This window comes from Orcinus orca, chromosome 16, assembly GCF_937001465.1.
Source record: "Orcinus orca chromosome 16, mOrcOrc1.1, whole genome shotgun sequence".
NCBI lineage: Eukaryota > Metazoa > Chordata > Mammalia > Artiodactyla > Delphinidae > Orcinus > Orcinus orca.
Window position 1 is genome coordinate 15,578,735 of NC_064574.1, and position 21,765 is coordinate 15,600,499.

A 21,765-nucleotide genomic window follows, 5' to 3' on the forward strand; every position below is an offset into this window, starting at 1 on the left:
ACCTGCATCCCACTTTCTCAGGGCTTGAGGGGGACTTCCGGTTACTTAGCTTCTGCTGGAGGCTGCGCGTTCTGTCCAGGTGTCCGCGTGTTCCCCCGAGCGCAGGGTCCCGGGCCGGCAGCAAGTGGGCTACATGTCGTCCCCGCAGGCCCTAGAGGACGAACAGGGCGGCGGCGATCCACCCAGGGACCTCCGCAGCGTCCTGGTCACCAGTGTGCTCAACCTCGAGCTGCTGGACGAGGATCTCTTCAGGTAGCCGGCCGCATCGGGCCCGCACCCACGCATTGGGTCAGAGGCTCCTGATCTTGCCTGCTGCCACCCCATTGCCCCTGCTTGTACCCCCTGGACGAGGATGGGCTCTGCGCGAGATGCCTGTGCTGCGATTGGGAGGGAACTTGTGCCTGACAAAGCTGCCCCGGCTTCCTCCTCGACGCGGGGGTCTGTGCATTCCCACCCCTGGGAGGTCCTGGCAATCTAGGCAAAAAGTGGTGACCCAAAGTATCCTTCTCAGCAGCCTCCCCTGAGGAATCATGTCCCAGGGAGAGCCAGTCCAGAAAGGGCCGTGATTTGTCCCAGGACACAAACTTATCTGCAGCTCCTGCATATTCACTGTAATTTCCTCTTACATTCCCCATCCCCACCACCACTAGGTGGGGTCTGGTAGCTCTTTATTCATTCTGAGGCCTGAGCCAGTTTCCTTCCTGATGCCGCTTAAATTCTTGACTGTAACTGGGGATTTAATAGTTGGGGCTTCCAAGGCTCCTCCTGGCTTATTGGAAGCTATCTTAGGTATTAACTTAGCCCCACTTAAACCAATTACAAATAACTCCCTGGAGGGCTATTTGCAATGCATTATATGAAAAAAGCTGGGCTGGGCAGTGGGAAGCTGGAGACCTAAATTCTTAATCCTCCACTGGGCTCATGCAATGGGCAAGACTTTTCACCTCTGGGGCCTGTTTCCTCATCTGTGCACTGAAGCGGTTAGACTTGAAGTCCGAGGGCCCTTCAAGCTCTAAATCTAGTTCTTTTAAGAACTGGGCTGTCAAGTTGAAGGGTGTAAGTGGCAGACCTTAATGCAGTCCCCCCCACAATTTGTGGGGTTCATCTTGGTCTACTCAAGGGCTTGAGAGGCTTATGCCTTACCCTGGTATGGGCAGTGGAAGAAACACTGGACTTGGGCTCAGAAGACCCGGATACTGCTCAGGATGGCAATGGTTGAGCTGTGTGTGTGTGTGACCTTGCTCAAGTCAGTTTCCCTCTCTGATCCCTGTTCTCATAGTATAAAATATGGGGATTGGTTCATTATCCTTGACTGAAATCCACAGAAGTTTGGGGTATCCTTAAGGCCTTGAAGTTGTAGGTAGAGTGGTGTTAGGATATTTGCCTGGGGAAAGGCTTTCACCAGATTCTCAAAGCATCCCAAACCCCAATCAGGTTAAGAGATCCTGCACTAGAGGCTCATTGAAGATTGTGGGATATGGCCCAGCACCCAAGTCTTTCCTGTTTTTCCCCTCTCCCCACAGAGGAAGGCATTACTGGGTACCCTCAAACCAGCGGCTGTTTGGGGGTCAGATCGTGGGCCAGGCTTTGGTGGCTGCAGCCAAGTCTGTGACTGAAGATGTCCATGTGCATTCCCTGCACTGTTACTTTGTTCGGAAAGGTAAACCAACCCCTCCCTTAACCCACCCCAGCACTGGTGGCCCAGCAGCCACTTCTTTCTGGCCTTGGGGAGCAGACTGAGGAGAAAGAGGGAGAGAGGTAGAGGGGGGAGGGGAGGGAAGGGAGGGGTGAGGGAGAGGGTTAATTGATCGCCCTTAGGGAAGCCTAAAGAGGAAGAAGGCCTGGGGCCAGGAAGAGCCTTAGACCCCATACCTGCTGAGATACTGGGTACTTGTTTTCTGGCCCACAGTGGCACAAGACTTTGGTGCTTAACTGTTCCCAGTGGGTCTTTTGTTCTTTATTCTTCATACACCTTCTGGTGCCAGTCCTGTGCTGGATCCTCAGAGGGGTGCTGAAACCTCTGCTGGGAGTTTGAGGCAGTCAGCTTAACTTGGAGAAGAGACCAGCCTGGGAAACAAGAGACCTTGGGTCTAGTCGGAGCTTTGCCATTGATTCACCAGGCGACCTTGAGTGAGATATAACCACCCTCCCCGACCCCTCCTTCATCCCACCTGAAAAATGCAGAAGGGGTGGGGCCAAGCAAGATCCCTGTAGCTGCTTACAGCTCTGGGATCAAATGAAGGAGAGAGTAATCTTTTAAAACCTATGCTCCCTTTTGAGAAACATAAAAATCTCACTCCTAGGCAGATGCTCCCAATTTTAAGAGTCTCTGTCTTCTGCATGGTCCCATCAGCTGAGAATAATTTATGAAACTTTATATGTGATCTGTATTAAAAAAGACAATCGGTTTCCGCCTTCATTTTACAAGTATAAAATAGTTAATAGTAAATACACCTTTTCGTACTACGTTCCCATGCCCCTCACTCCCCATCCTTTTACTTCCTTTACTTCCGTGACAGTCATTGCTATAAAGCATTTGAATACTGACCTTGGGGTGAGCCCCGTTCTCAACTTGGATGCTAGCTGGGTGCAGATGCGCCCTTTGTTCCCTCAATTTGGTTGTAAACTCCAAAAGTGCTGGCCTTTTGATATTGTAATCCTTCTAGCCCAGTGAGACAGTTTTGTTTCGTTTTTGGGGGGGTGGGGGCATTACTTGATCTCTCTGAATCAGTTTCATCATCTGGTTTCTGAAAAGAATTCTTAGTCTTTGCAGGTAAAGTATCTAGTGCAGGGCCTGGCATGATGTGGGTTTTCCATAAATGGTAATTATCATTACTTTTTGATGATGAACTTATGGGAATAATTAAAATTTGCATGTTACAGTGCGCAGCTATGTACATTATCTTGTTTAATCCTTCTAAGTAAACAGCATTCCTGCCACTATTCTATGTATAAGGAACCTTGGACCCAAAGAGGTTATGTAAGAAGCTCCCATAGGGCTTCCCTGGTGGCACAGTGGTTGAGAGTCCGCCTACCTGATGCTGGGGACGCGGGTTCGTGTCCTGGTCCGGGAGGACTCCACATGCCGCGGAACGGCTGGGCCTGTGAGCCATGGCCGCTGAGCCTGTGCGTCCGGAGCCTGTGCTCCGGGAGTGCCAACACTAATAATCACCAATTATTTGTGTCCCTATCTGCTTCTTGAAAGGCTGCAAGACAGCTTAAAATAATTGGCAGCTATTATAGAACTATTAAAATAAAAGTCACATTTTCCTGGCGGTCCAATGGTTAGGACTCCTTGCTTTCACTGCTGAGGGCCTGGGTTCGATCCCTGGTCGGGGAACTAAGGTCCCGCAAGCCGTGTGGTGCGGCCAAAAATAAATCAGGTAATTAATTTTTTTTTTTTTTTTTGCGGTACGCGGGCCTCTCACTGCTGTGGCCTCTCCCGTTGTGGAGCACAGGCTCCGGACGCGCAGGCTCAGCGGCCATGGCTCACGGGCCCAGCTGCTCCACGGCATGTGGGATCTTCCCGGACCGGGGCAAGAACCCGTGTTCCCTGCATCGGCAGGCGGACTCTCAACCACTGTGCCACCAGGGAACCCCAGTTAATTAATTTTTAAAATAAAATAAAAGTCAAGGCAGATTAGGAGTATGGGATTAACAGATACAAACTACTATACATAAAATAGATAAGCAACAAGGATTTACTGTGTACCACAGAGAATTATATTCAGTATATTGTAATAACCTATAATGGAATATAGTCTGCAAAAAAATTAAGTATGGGAAAAAATAAAACATTTGGGGCAAAAAAATTATTTTAAGAAGGATATTAAGTTTTTAATTTTTTTATTTTTTGGTCGGGCCGCACAGCTTGTGGGATCTTAGTTCCCAGACCAGGGATTGAACTCGTGCCCTCAGCAGTGAAAGCGTGGAGTCCTAACCACCGGACCGCCAGGGAATTCCCTGGGACAAAATTTTCAAAAGTAATAACAAATAAAAGTCAAGGGCCAGGAGGCTAGTAGTAACGGGATTTGGGGGAAATAATTGTGTCAAAATACTAGGCTAAGGCATGTCATTGCAGTTTAATACAAAAGTTAGTTCTGAGCTTCCTGGCAGCAAGGCAAAAAGGGAAGCTCTCTTACTAGTTTGTGATGTGACGCTCTACCAGGTACATCAAGATTTATAAACAATGATGGTGCTCCAATGATATATAGATATATTTTTTAAATTTTTTATTGGAGTATAGTTGCTTTACAATGTTGCTAATGATATTTTTAATTAAAAGATACTGGGAGGTGGAGGTGTTGGTCCTTGGCCATTTATCATATCAATTCTCTTTCTAAAAGCCCAGTATAGAATGTTAGTCAGTTTTGGTTTTTTGTTTGTTTTTTTATTAAAAAAAAGTATTTCCCAGGGCTTCCCTGGTGGCGCAGTGGTTGAGAATCCGCCTGCCAATGCAGGGGACATGGGTTCGAGCCCTGGTCCGGGAAGATCCCACATGCCGCGGAGCAACTAAGTCCGTGTGCCACAACTACTGAGCCAGAACTCTAGAGCCCGCGAGCCACAACTACTGAAGCCTGTGCGCCTAGAGCCTGTGCTCAACAACAAGAGAAGCCACCGCAATGAGAAGCCTGTGCACCACAATGAAGAGTGGCCCCTGCTCGCCGCAACTAGAGAAAGCCCACGCGCAGCAACGAAGACCCAACTCAGCCAAAAATAAAATTAAGAAAAAAAGTATTTCTCTAGATAGGTAGAAGAATGTAATACAGGTGTTTTCTGACTTGGTATAGGTTTAAAGCATGGAGAATCGTGAGCAGGAGTCAAAAAACATTATTCTGTAAAGGCAGAGTAAATATTTTAGGTTTTGTGGGCAAAAGCAATAGCAGATAGTATGTAAACAAATGGGCTTGGTCATATTCCAAAAAATGTTATTTACTACGGTATCAGTTTCCCTATCTATACAATGGTGATAAGACCCACTTTGCATAGTTCATGTGAGACCAACGTGAGAAAAGATACCTTAGCAACAATAAAAAAATTCATAAACAGAAACCTCCATTAAGTAGAGTTGGGAGACCAGAGCGGGGAGTGCTCATGCCCTGTAACAATAGCAGAGCCTGACAGGAAAAAGACTCCTTTCTGGCAAGGACTCAACCAATGAAAAGCCATGGGCTCTTTGTTTACTAGGGCCCTCCCAATTGCACTATACTATAGCCCTCCCTTTTCCCCTCTATAAAAGCATTCTCCTCTTGCTGGACGGGGACTTGCATGTGGTTCACTGTGGTTCAGACCCTGAATTGCATTTCTCTGCTGATCCTGAAGAAACCCATCTTTGCTGGAGAAGTATCTGGCTGTCTGTTTCAGGTCCACATAACAAATGCACTCACTCCATAACTGTTATCTCCCTTCCTTCAATATACTGCAGAGCCTACCAGCTCTGTTCCAATACAAATTTTAAAAAACAGGTCTGGAACTCATTCACACTGAAAGGTAAATCACTAGTAACTGAAAATACTGAATTTTAGCTGCAGCCCAAGGATTGGATGGCAGCTTTTTTTTTTTTTTTTTTTTTTTTTTAATAGTTCGTTGATAGGGAAGGGAGGCCTCCTTCCCAGCCCCTGAAATCAGACTGCTTATGTAGCTGTCTCGTTTCTGGACTCTTGGGAAGCCCTTCTCAAAGGCCTTTGGCCTTGAGGAGCCCCCATTCTGATTAAAAATGCCCCTTTGGCATTGCTGGCTAACAGACCTGAGCAAACCCGCTGGGCTTCAGGGCTTCATAGGCGTGTTTATTGCTGTTGAATGAGCCCCCAGTGCCTGGCAGGCTCCCCATTTGGATGGGGTGGAGGAAGCAATGCTTCTCTAGACCTGCTTCTTTCATCTCAAAGTTGAAAATCATCCCCAAGACATCTTACCACCTACATGTCAGGTTCTCTAAGGTCGGTCTGACTCAGACTAAAGGACTTCGGGGACACCAGGAAAACTCTCTCTAAAAACCCTCCCTGACCTGTTCATTGAGGGTTAATAGTCCTCACGCTGGGGCCAGTGTCTCCCATCCTGTCTTGTGAGCACAGATAGCGAAGGAGAAGGGTCAGGTTGACTTCCATTTGCATTAGGGATGAAGGGACTGACAGCAGGCTTTTCCTGGGAGAATGAATATAAGACAGTGGCCAAACCATATATAAAAAGAGAACTCTGAGCCACAGCTGGTAGCAACTAGCACAGGAAGCCAACCTACTATCTACAAGTCAGGCTTGGAGGAAGTCAGACCACCATTTCTAGCAGCCAGTCCAGGAAGCCAAACCATAGTCCCTGTAATGATCAGCCCCTAATGGCCAGGACTTGATGAATAACTGAGAGCTTCCCTAATTTGTGCCCCTGCTTCCAACTTAGGACTAACTGGGGAAAGCCAAACATCACCAATTACATAGGCTGCCCTGCTTCTAGTTAGCCTGACTATCACCATGCCAGCAGCCTCCAAGCAGGGCATACCTGAAACCTTTTTTTTCACTATAAAGCTTTCCCGCTCCTCCATGTGCCTTTGAGTCTCTGCAAGCGGAAGTGATTATGGCTGACTCCCTTGATGCACTAAACTCTGAATAAATAACCTTTGCTTGTTCTCAAAAAAAAGAAAGAAAGAAAAGAAAAACAAAACAGGCAGCAGGCCAGATTTGCTGACCCCTGATCTAGAAGAATGGTACCGGGTTCATGACAAGATCCCAGTCACAGAAGGAACAAGACAAAAGCTGAGAGTATTTTATTGAACAAACACAGAGCACTTACTACGCGCCAGATATTATTCTGAATACTTTACGACTCTGAACTAATTTAATCCTCATTAAAATCCTGAGAGGTGTGAACACTATGATGATCCCCATTTCACAGATGCGTTAACTGCTCAGAGGTTAAGTGACTTTCCCAAGGTCACACAGCTGGTGAGTGTCAGAGCTGGACTTTGAATGCAGGGAATCTGGCAGTGTCCCTTCTGTCCTGTGCTATTGACGGAGTGGATCTCCACCTGCACGGGGAGCATCCCAATGACAGGGTCTAGGGTTCTCTCCCCAGTACCTGGGCTTCATCAGGCCTCAGTCCGTAGTTACCAAGCAGAAAAGGAATGGAGAACAAGCAACAGAGGGGCCTGTCCAGCCATGGTGATGGTGAGAGGGCCTACAGGGCTCAGTTGGGCTCACCGTGTGCTGTGTGCCCTTTGCCTGCTGCAGGGGACCCGAAGGTGCCGGTGCTGTACCAGGTGGAACGGACGCGAACAGGGGTGAGCTTCTCCGTGCGCTCCGTGAAGGCTGTGCAACACGGCAGGCCCATCTTCATCTGCCAGGCCTCCTTCCAGAAGGCCCAGCCCAGCCCTGTGCAGCACCAGTTCTCCATGCCTACCGTGCCCCCGCCGGAAGAGCTGCTTGGCCACGAGGCCCTCATTAACCAGTATTTAAGGTGAGAGACCTCAAGGTCCCAGGACAGTGTTCAAACTGCAGTCGCCACCTGTTAGCAGGCCATGGAGTCCTTTAGTTGATCTCGGCCAGCATTTTAAAAAGCTGGACATTTTAGCAGCATTTTAAAAAGCTGCCAGGGAATTCCCTGGCAGTCCAGTGGTTAGGGCTCTGTGCTTCTACTGCAGCGGGCACGGGTTCGATCCCTGGTTGGGGAACTAAGATCCCACGAGCCATGAGGCACGGCCGGAGTGGGGGCGGGGCACGGGGAAGCTGGACTAGAAAAGAAGATACTAGACTGTATTGCCTGTAGTAAGGGTAGGCATCCTTTTGTGAAACATTAGTTTCAGTTGTGTGTGAGAGCATGTGTGCCCATGGGTGGGTGTTGGATCATGGTGTGAAATGCAGGGCTTCCTATTCAGCCAGTTCAGGTACTGTTACAGCTTTCCTACTGTTTAAATACTGAAATACTTCTATAACTGTTGGTAAATACCTCCCCAGTCCCTGAGTGGTCCCCCTTCTCTTCCAGGGTCACCCATGACCCAGCAGCCTAGGAGTTAATGCCTGCCAGGGGTGAGGGTCCTGCTGCAGAGCTGTGGCCCTGCTGCCTTTGCCTTCGTGCACGTTAAGTATTTTGAATGTCACCTGGTAAAATAGGTTTCTTACTTGAATCACAGCTAATAAAGTTGGAAAAATGCTGGGGCAGTGGAAAGAGCTCTGGGTCCTGACACAGGACAAGTCACGTGGATTTGTTATGGCAAGTCCATGTGCCCAACTTGCACAGTGAGGCCAAACCAACCGAAACATCGGAGTTTGGAGCAGAGAAAGGTTTATTCCAAGGCCATGCAAGGAGATGGGTGGCTTATGCTCTAAAAAACCCCGAGCTCCCTGAAGGGCTCTAGAGCGCAGGCTCAGTAGTTGTGGCACACGGGCCTAGTTGCTCCGCAGCATGTGGGATCTTCCCAGACCAGGGATCAAACCCATGTCCCCTGCACTGGCAGATGGATTCTTAACCACTGCACCACCAGGGAAGTCCCTCCTGAAGGGTTTTGGCAAAGCATTTTTAAAAGCCAGGTAAAGGAGGAGGGTCGCAGGGTATGTGATCAGCTCATGCACAATTCTCTGATTGGCTGATGGTGAGGTAAGAGGGCAGTTAACATTGTTAGTCCTTAAGCTCCAGGAGGCCTGGGGCTATGTGCTCATGGTCATCAAGTAGTTAACATCTTTCATTTGGCTGGGGGGGTGTGGTTAGCATCTGTAAAACAACTCAGGAAATGTGCGTCATATGCTGTTATCTAGGTACTTCAGAGAGTAAAGCAGAGGATATGGGGGAAGGGCCTGGCCCAGGAAGGCCCCATAGGGTCCTGCTCTGTTACAGTTCCCCTCCTCAATCTTGAGAACAGGTTTTGAACAATAAAAGGAATAAAGGTTCAGATAAGGAGGTTAATCATAAACTTGACAGAGGTATCCACAGGGTCCTGCTCGGTTATAGATTGGGGCCAGTGCTCCACTTCCCACCTGCTGTGTTGCTTTGCTCGACTCCCCAGCCTCTCAGAGCCCTGCTTCATCTAAAAAATGGGAATGGCTGCTTTTGCCCTGCAGACTTCACAGCTCTATCGTAAGGAGAGCCCCGCCGCCTTGTGCAGCAGTCAGGGCTGTCAGCCCGGTGTGATGGAACAGACGTGCATCTGCACCTGGGAAAAGCCTGGGTTCAAATCTAGACTCTGCCCCTGCCAGCTGTGTGAGTTTGGCAAGTTGCTTTTCCACTGTGTGCCTGTGTCCTCAGTTGTAAAATGGTGCCAATCAGAATTTCTACCTTATAAGGCTGCTGTGAGGATTACACAAGATAACAAGGCCCTCAGCGAGTGCTCAGTAAATTGTAGTTATATCACTCTTGACAGAGAGGAATAAGCACGGAGCCTGGTATGCGGTCAGAGCTCCAAAATGTTTGAGAAATGAAAGGAGGACATTGTTCTTAAAGGTCCCTGAATCTAGAGCTGTGTGTCCCATAAGGAAGCCGCTAACCACAGGTGGCTGTATTAAGTTAATTAACATTAAATAGAAATAATTCAGCTCTGGTCCTCGGTCACACTGGCCACATTTCAAGCCCTCAACAGCTACATGTGGCTCGTGGCTAGCTACCACAGCGGACAGTGCAGCCACAGACCATACTATCATCACAGAAGGTTCTGTCAGACAGGGCTCGAAAGGATAGGGATGGAAACGGAAATACCGGGGAAGAGCCTAGGGGCACAAGGGGTGTCCTTACTGTGGCAAAGGGGCTTCCCTGGAAATGGGCTCCTCTCCCTGGAACACAGCGTCCCCAGTTGCTCAGGGTTAGGTCAGCCAGTCCAAGTAGGGCAGCCTGTTTCCTGAGTGTTAGAATAGAGAAGTGGTTAAGAGTGTGAACCGAGGAGCCAGACTGGCTGGGTCCGAATCCCACGCGCCTCCACCTCCTGAGCAGGCTACCTGCACCCTCTGTGCTTGCTTCACTTATCAGATGGCAGTGAGAACAGCATGGATCTCACAGAGGTGTTGACGGGTGAGTTCATGTGTGTGAAGTGCCTGGAACAGGGCCTGTCACAGGGTACACCGCATGACTAGATGATGTGTTGGCTTCATATGCCTTATCTTGTCTCCTCCACAGTACTTACTATGAGGTAGGTGACTGTCATTATCCACATTTTGCAGATGGGAAAAAGGCTGAGCGATGACTAACTTGCACCAGGCCAGAGGACTCATAAGTGGCAAAGAAAGGATGCAAATCTATCCTATCTTGCCTGCCAGAGGGGAGGGGAGCTTTGGGGATAAGTCAGGAGTCCCTATGGAGGAATGAGGGGGGTCAGAAGAGGCGGCTCAGAGGACAGGCTCCCCATCTTCCTGGGTCTCCCCATCCCTCTCCCCTTTACTTTCAGGGACCCTAACCTCCAAGAGAAGTACCGAGTGGGGCTGAACCGAATTGCTGCCCGGGAGGTGCCCATTGAGATCAAGCTGGTAAACCTACCCACTCTGAGCCAGCTGCAGAGCATGGAGCCCAAACAGATGTTCTGGGTGCGAGCCCGGGGCTACATTGGTAAGAGGACCCCATGGCCTGAAAGGAAACGCTCTCCGGGGGCCTAGACCTGTACCTCATTTGCCCTTTGTGGCCTTGGGCATGTTACTTCCCCACTCTGGGCCTGTTTACTTATCTGCATGATGGGGAGGTTGGCTCAGCCCTTTGTATGGGGAGAACGGGCAGGTGACTGTAATCCTAATGTTGGTCCTTTCTGGGGAAGGCAAGGCACCTTGCCAAGATTCTTCCCCAGGTCCCCTGCTAAGCATCAGATGTCTTTGTGCAAACTGGAAGAAGACACCTCGGGGGTCCACGGTGGGAGACTTGGGGACTGAAGATTGGATTTCAGTCCTCACCTGCACCTGCCCCCCTCCCATCCCTGTCTCCCTTATCGCCCATCACACACACACACCTTGGGCCAGGTGCCCTTGGGCAGTGAACAGTCTGCACACCTATGCACGGCAGCCCCTTTCTCCCTACCTCCCTGCAGGTCCTGAGCTGTAAAGCCCAGGAGCCCAGGGCTGATGGGGCCGGAATCTGTTGCAGGGGAGGGCGACATGAAGATGCACTGCTGCGTGGCAGCCTACATCTCGGACTATGCCTTCCTGGGCACAGCACTGCTGCCCCACCAGTTGCAGCACAAGGTGCACTTCATGGTCTCCTTGGATCACTCCATGTGGTTCCACGCCCCTTTCCGAGCTGACCACTGGATGCTCTATGAGTGTGAGAGCCCCTGGGCCGGTGAGTGTGGGACCATGGGGGATGAGGGTGCTGACCCTGGGAGGGCAGGGAGCCTGCTTTCTTGGGTGATGCTGTCCCCCCCCCACTTTCTATGGAGCACCACACAGATCACTCACTTCCTCTTCTGCTTCCCTAGGCTGTGGTATCCTTGTCTTCAAAATGACAGGGTGAGGCCTGAGGATGGGACACCTGCTCAGCTCTTAATTTCTGTAACATGCTGGCAATATGATTCAGTTTATCTCAGAGACTCAGTTCTAGTCCCAGAACCACTTCAGATTACCTGTGTGATCTTGGGCAAGTCCCATCTCCTCTCTGAGCCTGTTTCCCCATCTCAACACATAGGGTTGCATTAAAACAGAGGTATCCAAAGCTGGTGGCCCATCAGACCACCACTTGGGGGAGCTTTTTCAGAACATTCTCAGATTCCATCCCTAAGATTCTGACTCTGCAGATCTTGGATGAGATCCAGGAAACTATTTTTAAGAAGCTCCCAGGACTTCCCTGGCGGTCCAGTGGTTAAGACTCCGTGCTTTCACTGCAAGGGGCACAGATTTGATCCCTGGTCAGGGAACTAAGATCCCACATGCTGCACGGCGCAGCCAAAAAATTAAAAAAAGAAAAAAGCTCCCTAAGTGATTCTGACAATTAACCTGGTTGAGGGTCAGGGCACTCGGCATTCTCTAAGGGCCCCACTGCTTGGATACTCCTTATAGTGTTGAGAGAAACCCAGACTCGTTCATCAGTGCCTAGTCTCAGAGCCCTGGGTTCCTTTCCAAGGAAGTGCATTTCAAACAAGGAAAAGCCTTGCTTTGTGAACCAGGGACAAAACTGGAGGGACTTCTTATACTCAGGGAAGGGGGGCTCTCGAGCACCAACAGCATCACAGTAAAGGAGCCGCCACCTGAAGTTAGGACTCTTGGGTTCATGTTTGGCCTGAGTCTTAAGGCCAAGTTCCTGAGCCTCTCTGGATTTGACTGGCATCATCTGGAACATGGGACAAGGCCTAAGTGAGCTGTTCTGCATATAAGAGAAACCAGCAGTTCCCTTCCTAAATAATCAGACTAAGGCCCTGGGCTAGCAAGGGAGAATCTCCACGTGGGGAGGGGGTGGCCAGGCCTCACGGCTCCACGTCCTGTCCTCCGAGCCCCTTTGTCCCTGTGGGGATGGAGGTGGGGTTTTTTTTTTTGTTGGTTTGTTTGTTTGAATGAATTACCAGCCTGGAGGGCCTGGTTTGATTTATTATAAAGGGAACTGATGGGGACTTCCCTGGTGGCGCAGTGGTGGGAGTCCGCCTGCCGATGCAGGGGACACGGGTTCGCGCCCCGGTCCGGGAAGATCCCACATGCCGCAGAGCGGCTGGGCCCGTGAGCCATGGCCGCTGAGCCTGCGCGTCCAGAGCCTGTGCTCCGCAACGGGAGAGGCCACAGCAGTGAGAGGCCCGCGTACTGCAAAAAAAAAAAAAAGGGGGAACTGATGGGTTTCCTCACACAGGTGGCCAGAAGTGGGGCAGATCTGGTTAGCTGAGCTACTGAACCAGACTGTTCTCAGAACGTATCCCCTTGGGATTTTTTTGAGGAAGCCAGCAGATATGTGAAAGTGCTTTTAAACCATCAAGTGGGATTCCCATGGGAGGAGTTACCCCTGATGACCAACCATAATAGGCTCTTAAAAGGGTGCCTGGAGATTGGGAGTGACCACAACACTAAGCGCGCCCTGGCATGGGGTGGCCCAACCTGATTGTACGTTTTTCAAGGAGGGCATTTGGCTGGGTGGAAGGAAACAGTTCTCTCCCTTATCTTCGCAGGTGGCTCCCGGGGCCTAGTTCATGGGCGGCTGTGGCGTCGGGACGGGGTCCTGGCTATGTCCTGTGCCCAGGAGGGCGTGATCCGAGTGAAGCCCCGGGACTCAAAGCTGTAGGCAGAGGTACCAGCTTGGTCTGGGGCTTCAAGGATCTCCCTTCTCCCCCGACTCCTGAGGCAGGAGTTACCATCCAGGGCTGGGCCTTTGGTCCTGAACATGGAATAAAGAGACTTCTACCAGTGGAGCTGCTGGCTTTTAATCCCCCTTGGCCGGAACTGCAGCCCTCCCTCCAGCCATCAACCCCAGGACTCCTGGGCCAGACTTCCTGGCCCTTAGCCAGGCTGGCTCGGAGGCCCAAGGAAAAGGGACTGTTGACCCTGACCTGGGGCGCAGCCCCCAGAATTCATAAGCTTGAGAGGCCGCACCAGACCTTCTCCCTGCACCGTCCTAGCCAAAGCTTGTCCTGAGCCCAGCTCAACAGAAGAAGCACATTTCTTCCGTCTGCTACAAATCCTTTGTGGAACTTCTAGGGGTTCCCAGCACCCCTGGTCACCTCCCAACTGCTGTCCGTGTCCTCATCCGCCCCTACCCCACTTCCCATCCTGGGGCAGTGCCTCTCCCCACAGTGGCCTTAAGTCTAGGTGTGGTTAGTCCAGCACCTCCTTGATGAGTAGTTCTTTGAGACTCGGGGGTGGCGTGGGCGTCAGGCCTGCCTCTTGCAGGGCCTGGAGCCGGGCCTCTGATTGGTGTTTGTCCAGGCCCAGGTGCCAGGAGAGCCGCACGTGGGCCTCCAGAAAGGGTGCCAGAAAAGGGTGAGGGCTCTTGTCCCCCAGCAGCTGTAGGGCCTTCTCAGAGCATGCCCGGGCCTCCCCAGGGTCCTCCAGCTCCTGGTGGCACACAGCCAGCCCCGCCAGGGTCAGCAGAGGGCGGTCTGGGCCTGAGGGGACACCCAGCTGGGCCTGTAGCTGCCAGGCATTGGCCCAGAGCGCCAGGGCCTCGCGGTAGAGGCCAGTGCAGGTGAGGCTCTGCGCCCGCCGCAGCTCCGGCAGCACAAAGAAGTCTTGCAGGTCCGGGGCCTGGCGCAGCTCAGGGACTGCCTGGAGGTGGCCCAAAAACTGCTCGAAGGCCCGGCTGCGGCGGGCGATGGTCTCTGCGGTAAAGTTCCGGCGCAGGCGCTTGCGGGGGAAGGAGATGGCAGCCATGGGGCCCCGGAACTGCCGCTGCAGGTTTCGGTGCAACCGCTCAAAGTCCGAGTATCGGCGGGAGATCTGGGCTGGCTGGCGACCCGGTGGCCCCGGGCCCATCACGGCGAGGGTGTAGAGCTGCGGGGGAGGGTGGGGGTCAGGGCAGGTGCAAGGTGTCCCCGGGACCCTTCCCTCTCACTTCCAGCTCTCTTCCCCCACCTCTTCCCTTCACCCCCGAGGCTGCTGGGGAGCCCAGTCTCATCTTACCTGAGGCTCATCTGAAATGACCCAGGCCCAAGGCAGCATGGGGAGAAAAAGACAGAGATGAGCTTCAGCGCCTGGTCCAGCCGCCCCCTCTGCCCCTCCTAGGGAGTACTCCCTTCACATAGGGCAGTGAGCTCTTCTAACAGCCCCTCTGGAAAAGCAGCCGAGGGCCGAAACCCAGGCCCATCTCTTGGGCCTCTAGAGCCAACCTTTAGGGTCAGCTTGGAGCTTCGTTCCACCCTGGATACACAGCCCCACATCCCTGGCCAGGTTATTCCAATCCAGACCCAGAACACAGGTCTTCAGACAGCCCCAGTAGCGACCAGTGTGAAAAGTGCACTGGGACCCAAGTTCTAACCTCAGGTCAGGTGCTCCCTCACCATGTGATGTCAGGCAGGGCAGTCCCCTTCTTGGGTCCGCTTCCGACTCTAGTGACTGGAGCGCTGGCCCAGCTCACTGTTTACTTAGGTGTGGGACGTGTGCAAACGTTGGTACCTGGGTGGTTTAGGGGGTATGTACTGGAGTAAATAACACTGAATCAGAGGCAGGAGGCGATGCCCCCACTAATGCTCTGTGAACCTTTCTGACTGCACATTGAGAAGCTCTCAGTCTGGTTTAAAAAAGCCCTTTTCATCTCCATTTTTAGAAAAGAGCCAGAAAGAGACTCTCAGGTCAGGGCCTTCTTCAGGCAGCAGCATCCAGGCAGGGCTTAATGACACTCTCACTGCTTTTATTTTTACGGTTATCTTCTCTTTATGGCAAGTGAGCCTTTCCATATACAGTTGTGCTATAAAGTTGTCTTTTAAACTTATTTTTTTAAAATAGGTTTATTTGAAGAGAAACATGAAGCACAGAATGGTACGAGTAGCATTTAGATAGGACAAGAATTGTGAGGGTGCTGGAGGTTTGGGAAACACTGAACAAGATGACCACTAAGCTTCCCCCCAGGTCCGAGAACCCAAATATAGATTAATCTGTAATCATGCTGAGCTAACAGGTCTAAAGGGGGGATTAGCAAGCGTTCGATGTTGAAAGCATACTAACACCAAACCGAGATTCTTCTCTCGAATTTGTTCTGTGACACTGCCAATATCCTAGCCACCCCGGTCAGTTCGGTTTGCCTGCTCTATCCTTCCCTTGAAGATTCACAGTGTACATTAATATTCAGGATTGAAAAGTTTAACAATAAAGAAACTTATTTTACTCTCGTTCAATTCTGCATTCCCCAAACTTTGCATATTGACTGTAAAAACTTTTTTTTTTTTTTTAAAGAACAGTTATTGATATTCCAGGGAGGGAACCAATTTTCTGCTGAACACATTTCAGGAAGCACTGGTCTATAGTGACCCCTTATGCTCATCTAGCTTTTATTTTCATTTGTAATTTCTGGACAAAAACCCATTTTACATCCATTATCTTATCCTTATACTGTCCCGCTGAGATAGGTAATGAGAGTCACTCCATTAACTGAGCGCCTACCCTGCACCACGTGCTGTGCCTAGCTCTTCACATCTACTATTTTATCATCACAACAGCACTGCCCGGAAGCCATCCTTACCTCCGTTTGACAGCTCAGGAAGCAGGCCCCAAGAGGGGGCAAAGGGCTCAACGACCTCCCTTAAGCCGGTAAATGGCCCAGCTGGGACTCAAACCCAGGCCGACCTAATTCCAAAGCCTGTGCTCTTAACCCCCAGGAGATGTTAAAGCAGGATTTAGGGTCCCCATCAAACAAAGAGAAGATATGTTTCCCCAGACCTGGGCCAGGCCAAACTTGGCTCTATCTTGTCATTCTCTTCCCAGAGTTGCCCGCATACTTCCTTGTCTCCCAGCTGCTACTGATCCTTGGCGCCCCCTTCCTGTGCATTACCCCCAGCCAGGACTTTCGCCACTTAAGATCTGATCATCGGAGTCAATCCCTGCTCAAATGGGAGCAGTCGCCCCATGGGCGTGGCCCTTTATTCACTAAGAGCTGCAGAGAGGGGTGGAGAAGCCCAGACTTGGGACAGGGCTCCAGGCCCCCTTCCTGCTGAGTCAGAAATGGAGGAGGGTGGTGAAGAGGAGGGAAGTGAGAGGCAGGGAGTTGCTGCTGCCATGACCAGCCAGGTCAGGCTGGGTTTCAGGACCGGGACCACCGAATTCGCCATGTGTTTCTCCTTTCCACAGCCAGGAAATCAGGGCCTCCCCACCGCACTGATCTTCACCCCAACCCTACCCATCCCATAAATCCAGTCCTTAGGACAAACATTCTGTACAGGTGTGGGTGCTGGAGAGCTGACTTTCCTGGGTTGTAAAGAGGGTACAACAGGCCCTAGAGGCCAGACATTTTCAACCCAAAGGTAAGTAATAATAATAGAACTACCATTTTATCGAGCACTTCACGATGCCAGGTGCAACGCTAAGGGCTTTCTATGCACTGTCTCATTTGATTTCTGCGACAATCCTGGGCATTATCCCTTTGTTCAGATGAGGAAACAGGGTCGTCAAAGTTTCACAATTCACCCAAAGTCAAACGACTGGTAGTAACTGGGATCCAAAACCCATTTCTCTAACCACTAACCAATGCAACTTGGATCTCAAGTCTGACTCAGATAATATTCTTCCTTGTGTCGATTTGACACATCTTGCGACGATTTGAAAAACCAGGGAGCAGGGGACACGCACACTAGTTCTTAGTCTCAGAACCAGGACTGGATAGGTCCATAGTCCCTCAAAAAAGTTTTAAGTCATTTGCCTGAGGATTTGCTCAAGTTACATCCCCGTTCTGGCTTCAGTTTCCCCATCTGTAAAATGGGGCAGCCACTTATAACTACACAGCCAGATCCCCCAGGAAGCTGGCGTTTTCCCTACTTTCTCTTAGCCAGATTCTAGACTCACAGCCCAGGGATTCCTGGACCCTCACTCACCACGTACTTGGAGGGCGGGTCCTTGACCACGTTGGCGCTGGTCACCTCAAAGAGCAGCCGCTGGGGTACCAGGGTGTTCCGGGACTTCTTCCAGAAATCTTGCAACTGCCGTGTCAGAAGCTGACTACCCCGCTGCCCATCAGGTGGGGGACTCCGTTCTGCATGAGCACAGGATGTGCCTGGGGCCAGGTTCCACATAAATTACATGCCCTGACCTCATTCATCCTCCCAACAAATGACAAAGGATTTATCCCCATTTGACATAAATGGAAACGGAGGGCCAGAGAGGGGGCCTGGTGTCAAACACCTGCCCGGCAGACAGTAGATGTTAAATAAATATCTCCACCCCCAAAACATTGCTAGCACATTACTACCATTTGTATCCCAGACCCTGTACATATCATGCCCTAAACAACCCGGGATGGGAGTGATTTCCCCTATTTGACACAAGGGAACTTAGCTGAGAGAGGTGTTGTGACTCTCTCAAGGTCACACAGCCAAGAGGTGGCTGGGGCACTTAAAGAGAAGTGTCTGCGTTTCGGCTGGATCAGCTCGGGAACGCGGCTGGAGTGGAGGCCTAATCGAGCCCCAGGGTTCCCGCCTCCATCCTCCCGCACTCGCCTGCGTCTTCTCCCGCCGCCCGGTCACCATCGGGCAGTGGGTCGGGGTCAGCCTCCTCGTCGTCCTCGTCGTCCTGGTCCTCGTCGTCCTCGGCACTGGTGAAGCTCAGGGTGCCGCTGAGGCGGGACGACAGGCCCTCGGCGTCGTCGTCCTCCAGTTCCGAGCTCTCCGGGAACTGCTCGGCCTCGGGGCCGGCCGCTGCCTCCCCGGGGCCGTCGCCGGTCAGGGCGTGCCGCAGCCGGTGCAGGAGCCGCGAGGCCATGGCACCCCGGGGGGAGCTCGCGACGCTGGGTCCCGGGCTGGGGAGGGAGGCGAACCCCAGCCCCGCGCGGGGAGGGGGCGGGGCGGGGCCGGGATTGAGGGAGGGAGGGGCGCCGCGGAGGCCCCGCCCTTGCCTGTGGAGGGTCCCGCGACTCTGCCGGCGCCTCTTTCACCCCCTGGCGCGGGTCTGCCTCCTGCGCCCCGAAGTGCACTCTGGGGCGCCCCGCTCCCCGGGGTTCTCGTGCGGCCCGCGGTGCCTGGACGAGGGCAACCGGGCTTCGCGGGGTTCCGCCGGGCCCAGGCCGCTCCGGCCCCTTCCTGCCGCCGCCCCGCCTCCGGCCCCGCCTGCTCCCTGAGCCGCCCGGGAGTCCCGGGCCCTTCGCTCCATGAGGGATTTGGGAATCCTGGGTAGGCCTGGGCAAGCCCGCGGCCCCCTAAGGGATCGTCCCCAATCCGGAGGGGCCTACACCCTCCTTGAATCCTCCCAACCCTCCGGAGACCCAGGCTGGCCCCAATCTATCCCCTGATTTATACCCAGCACTCTAACTTTCCAAAGTCATTACGCGGCAGTAGGAAGCCCATCTCTCCTGTGAGGAAACCGAGGCCAAGAGAAGCCGAGTGATCTGGGATGAAATCTGACCTCTGACCTCGAGTAGCCTAGGTTTTCTCATATGTAAAACAGGAGCAATTAATACGAATTTAATCACAAATTTTGCACAGAGGAGGGACTAAGAGGATAATAAGTTACACAATGATTATTGTTTCTACAGTGTTCACAAGCTTTTACAATCTCATTTGAGCCTGCCTCACACACAGGACATAGGCAAACGGGGAAAACTGAGACCCAGAGAGGCTGAGTTACTTTCCCCAAGTCATACAGCTTGCCAGAGTTTTCTGAGTGTAGGGCCCTGCAGCCCAGGTCTCCTGAGTTCCACATCCTGTTCTTTTCTCACGCTACAGGCCTGGTAATCTCAGCAACTCCCCTAGTGAGCTGTGTTTTGATTTTTTATCCAGAGGGCAGCAGTAGGTCAAAAATTTATTGTCCCTTCCCGTCAAAAGACCTAGCTATCAGTCCCTAGCAGGGCAGATATCGCTAGTTATAAAATCAAACAAGTAAAATCTCTCTGATGGTAGCTCCTCCCCTTTTTAAATGGCACAGGAGAGAGGGGTATGGGAATAGCTTTGAATGGAACACATACTGCCTGCCCTCCCTCTGTACAGAAGGGGCAGGGCTCTCATTTCTTGAAGTTCCACTGTATCCTCCATCCTGTTCTAGGCACCTTACAAGGGGTCACATCTCACCCTCACAACATCCTGGGGAGGAGGCTCTTAGTGGACAAGAATGGTCCATTTTCAAGATGAAGAAACTGAGGCAAATAGACTTTCCCAAAATCCACAGCTAGGAAATAGGGGAGCTGGGATTTAAGGCCAAGTCTGTGTAATCTCAAAGCTTTAATGACTCTTCATTCAGCTTCCCAGCAGGGTGTTGGGGCAACAAAGACACACCTCATTTGTTCATTCATTCAGCACTCACCCATTCACCAAACATTGGCTGAATCTTAACCTGTACTTTGGCAAATGGCTTACAAGACTGGGTACAAAGCAGGTGTTCACAAAACCACGGGTTGTCAGAGCCATGAGGGTCTGGAGGAGGGTTGCTCCGAAATCTGGTCTAGCATCTCCATTTTACAGATGGGTAGTCTGAAGCTCAGTGAAGGAAAGTTACCCTGGGCCATACCCACAGGGCCAGAACTAGGAGATCTTTTGAGGTCTTGTATTCTCCACTACTCTTAGGCTCCGTATGGATCTCTCCCCACAGCCTCCCTGAGAGGTGGTCATCAAACTCCTGTTTGCATACATTCAGTAACAGGAGGCTCATTACCTTATGAGGCTGCCCAGTCCCATTATTATTCAACCACCACTGTTAGAAAGGTCCTCCTTATATAGAACCAGATGTCATTCTGTTCACTTATTCTTCCAAAGATCATATTATTTTTTGAACACTTGCTAAGTGCCAAGTGCTGGGTGCTGGGGAGTGCACTGGCAGGCAGGTAACAGTTTCTGGTCCGTGGAACTTAGAACAGGTCGTGAGCCCATGGCATGTTCAGTGCTATGACTGAGGAAAATACTGGAGACCACCTTGGACTCCTTTGGCCTGGGTACAGGGGAGGAAGGATCCTGGAGGAAGTATCGTTAAAGCCGAGAAAGAGGATAAGGAAGTAGGCAGGTGAACAAGGGGAAGATGGGAGTTTCTGGCAGAAAAAACCCAGAATGTGCAAGGGCCCGGGAACTTTAAAGCGTGGTGTTCGGAGCTTTATTTTAGTCTGAACAGAGAAGAGCGGCATGCAAGGTGGGAGAGGAAAGGGGATGAGAATGGAAGGGTGAGTGGGACCTTGCTTGGCCACACTGAGTTTGGACCTTATCTATTTCCCTGAATAAATGAAAGAACAAATTAATGAACAAAGGATTGCTGCAAGTTCCACACTCTCTGTTCCAAAGGGATTAAGTGGTTCCAATGTTTGTGTCCAAATTGGCATCCCCTGGGGAGCACGGCCCCTTGGCCCTGTGCCTGGCTGGGGGAGGCCTTATTTAGCCTGGCCTGGCTCCACTGAGATTTCCTTGGGAATATCTGTGTATAGGGCAAGAGGGCAGCCCAGCTGCCACTGTCCATCTGACTTCCTTGGTGTCCAGCCCCCTTTCACTAGCCCCAGACCCTGTGTTTAGTCATCTCCGTGCTCTTTTTGTTGACTTAGCTACCGTCCATAAATGTTGTCTATCCCCGTGTGGGATTGTGGGTTGTCAACACCCCGTGTGGACCCTGTACGTTCTCAGGGTGGGCTCGCCTCGGACTTGACTTGATCTGCCCACTCCTTCCCTCTCCAGATGGCCAGCTGAGCTCCTCCAGACTTCCTCCTCAAGCTCTAGCAAGGGGCCAGCTGCCCCTTCACCTACTTAGAGAAACTTCCCCCGGTCCCCCCTTCCCCCCAAAAAAGTGAATCCCCCAAACCCTTTCCCTGGAGAAGGTAAGCTTGAGAGAAGAATCTTCTTTCAATGTTTCTTTCTCCTCCAAGTGCACACCCTGTTTCCTGGACCCCTCTATACATTCCTCCTTCTAGACGGGTCCCTTGAGGACAGTCTGCCCCAACTTCCCCTCAGTCAGTATGAATAAGAATCTCCAACATGACTATAGACCTTTATGATTTACAAAGCTCCCGGTGAAAAGGGAATAATCATAGTTGCTACCTCACAGGATGAGTACTGGATGAGATCATGTCGTTAAAATGCTTAGCACCGTGTGTGGCAAGTCACAGAGGTTCAATAACTGTGGCTGTCACTTTCCCCTCCTCCTATCCCCCGCCCCTTACCCTGATTCAAAGACAAAACATTCCACTTGCCAAGCACTGACCCTGTGTAGTTGGCACAATCTTGGTGACATATACCTGGGCTCCCGTTTACCATGGTTTCTCTGTGAGGGAGGTTATGACTCTCCCCATCTCACA

The 21,765-nt window shown here is 51.5% G+C and overlaps 2 protein-coding genes across 2 annotated transcripts; one reads left to right on the plus strand and one right to left on the minus strand.

Moving 5' to 3' along the window:
• Nucleotides 1–12: 12 nt before the first annotated feature.
• ACOT8 (acyl-CoA thioesterase 8) lies at nt 13–13,276 on the plus strand. Its single transcript, XM_004272914.3, has 6 exons — nt 13–252; nt 1,524–1,660; nt 7,218–7,443; nt 10,355–10,512; nt 11,038–11,232; nt 13,037–13,276. Exons 1-6 carry the CDS (start codon nt 134–136, stop codon nt 13,147–13,149), a joined length of 948 nt encoding a protein of 315 aa, XP_004272962.1. The 5' UTR covers nt 13–133; the 3' UTR covers nt 13,150–13,276.
• Nucleotides 13,273–20,562, minus strand: SNX21 (sorting nexin family member 21). The gene is made up of 3 exons (XM_033433828.2): nt 18,005–20,562; nt 17,384–17,562; nt 13,273–14,354 (listed from the first exon to the last, which is right to left on the minus strand). Exons 1-3 carry the CDS (start codon nt 18,264–18,266, stop codon nt 13,680–13,682), a joined length of 1,116 nt encoding a protein of 371 aa, XP_033289719.1. The 5' UTR covers nt 18,267–20,562; the 3' UTR covers nt 13,273–13,679.
• Nucleotides 20,563–21,765: the final 1,203 nt, after the last annotated feature.

Coding starts and splice junctions, on each gene's coding strand:
- ACOT8 (XM_004272914.3), top strand. CDS start 134: ATGTCGTCCCCGCAGGCCCTAGAGGACGAACAGGGCGGCGGCGATCCA. Junction 7,444..10,354: donor CTCATTAACCAGTATTTAAG/GTGAGAGACCTC, acceptor CTTTACTTTCAG/GGACCCTAACCTCCAAGAGA. Junction 10,513..11,037: donor GCGAGCCCGGGGCTACATTG/GTAAGAGGACCC, acceptor AATCTGTTGCAG/GGGAGGGCGACATGAAGATG.
- SNX21 (XM_033433828.2), bottom strand. CDS start 18,266: ATGGCCTCGCGGCTCCTGCACCGGCTGCGGCACGCCCTGACCGGCGAC. Junction 17,563..18,004: donor GGCGGCGGGAGAAGACGCAG/GCGAGTGCGGGA, acceptor ACCTGGCCCCAG/GCACATCCTGTGCTCATGCA. Junction 14,355..17,383: donor ACCCGCCCTCCAAGTACGTG/GTGAGTGAGGGT, acceptor CCTCCCCCGCAG/CTCTACACCCTCGCCGTGAT.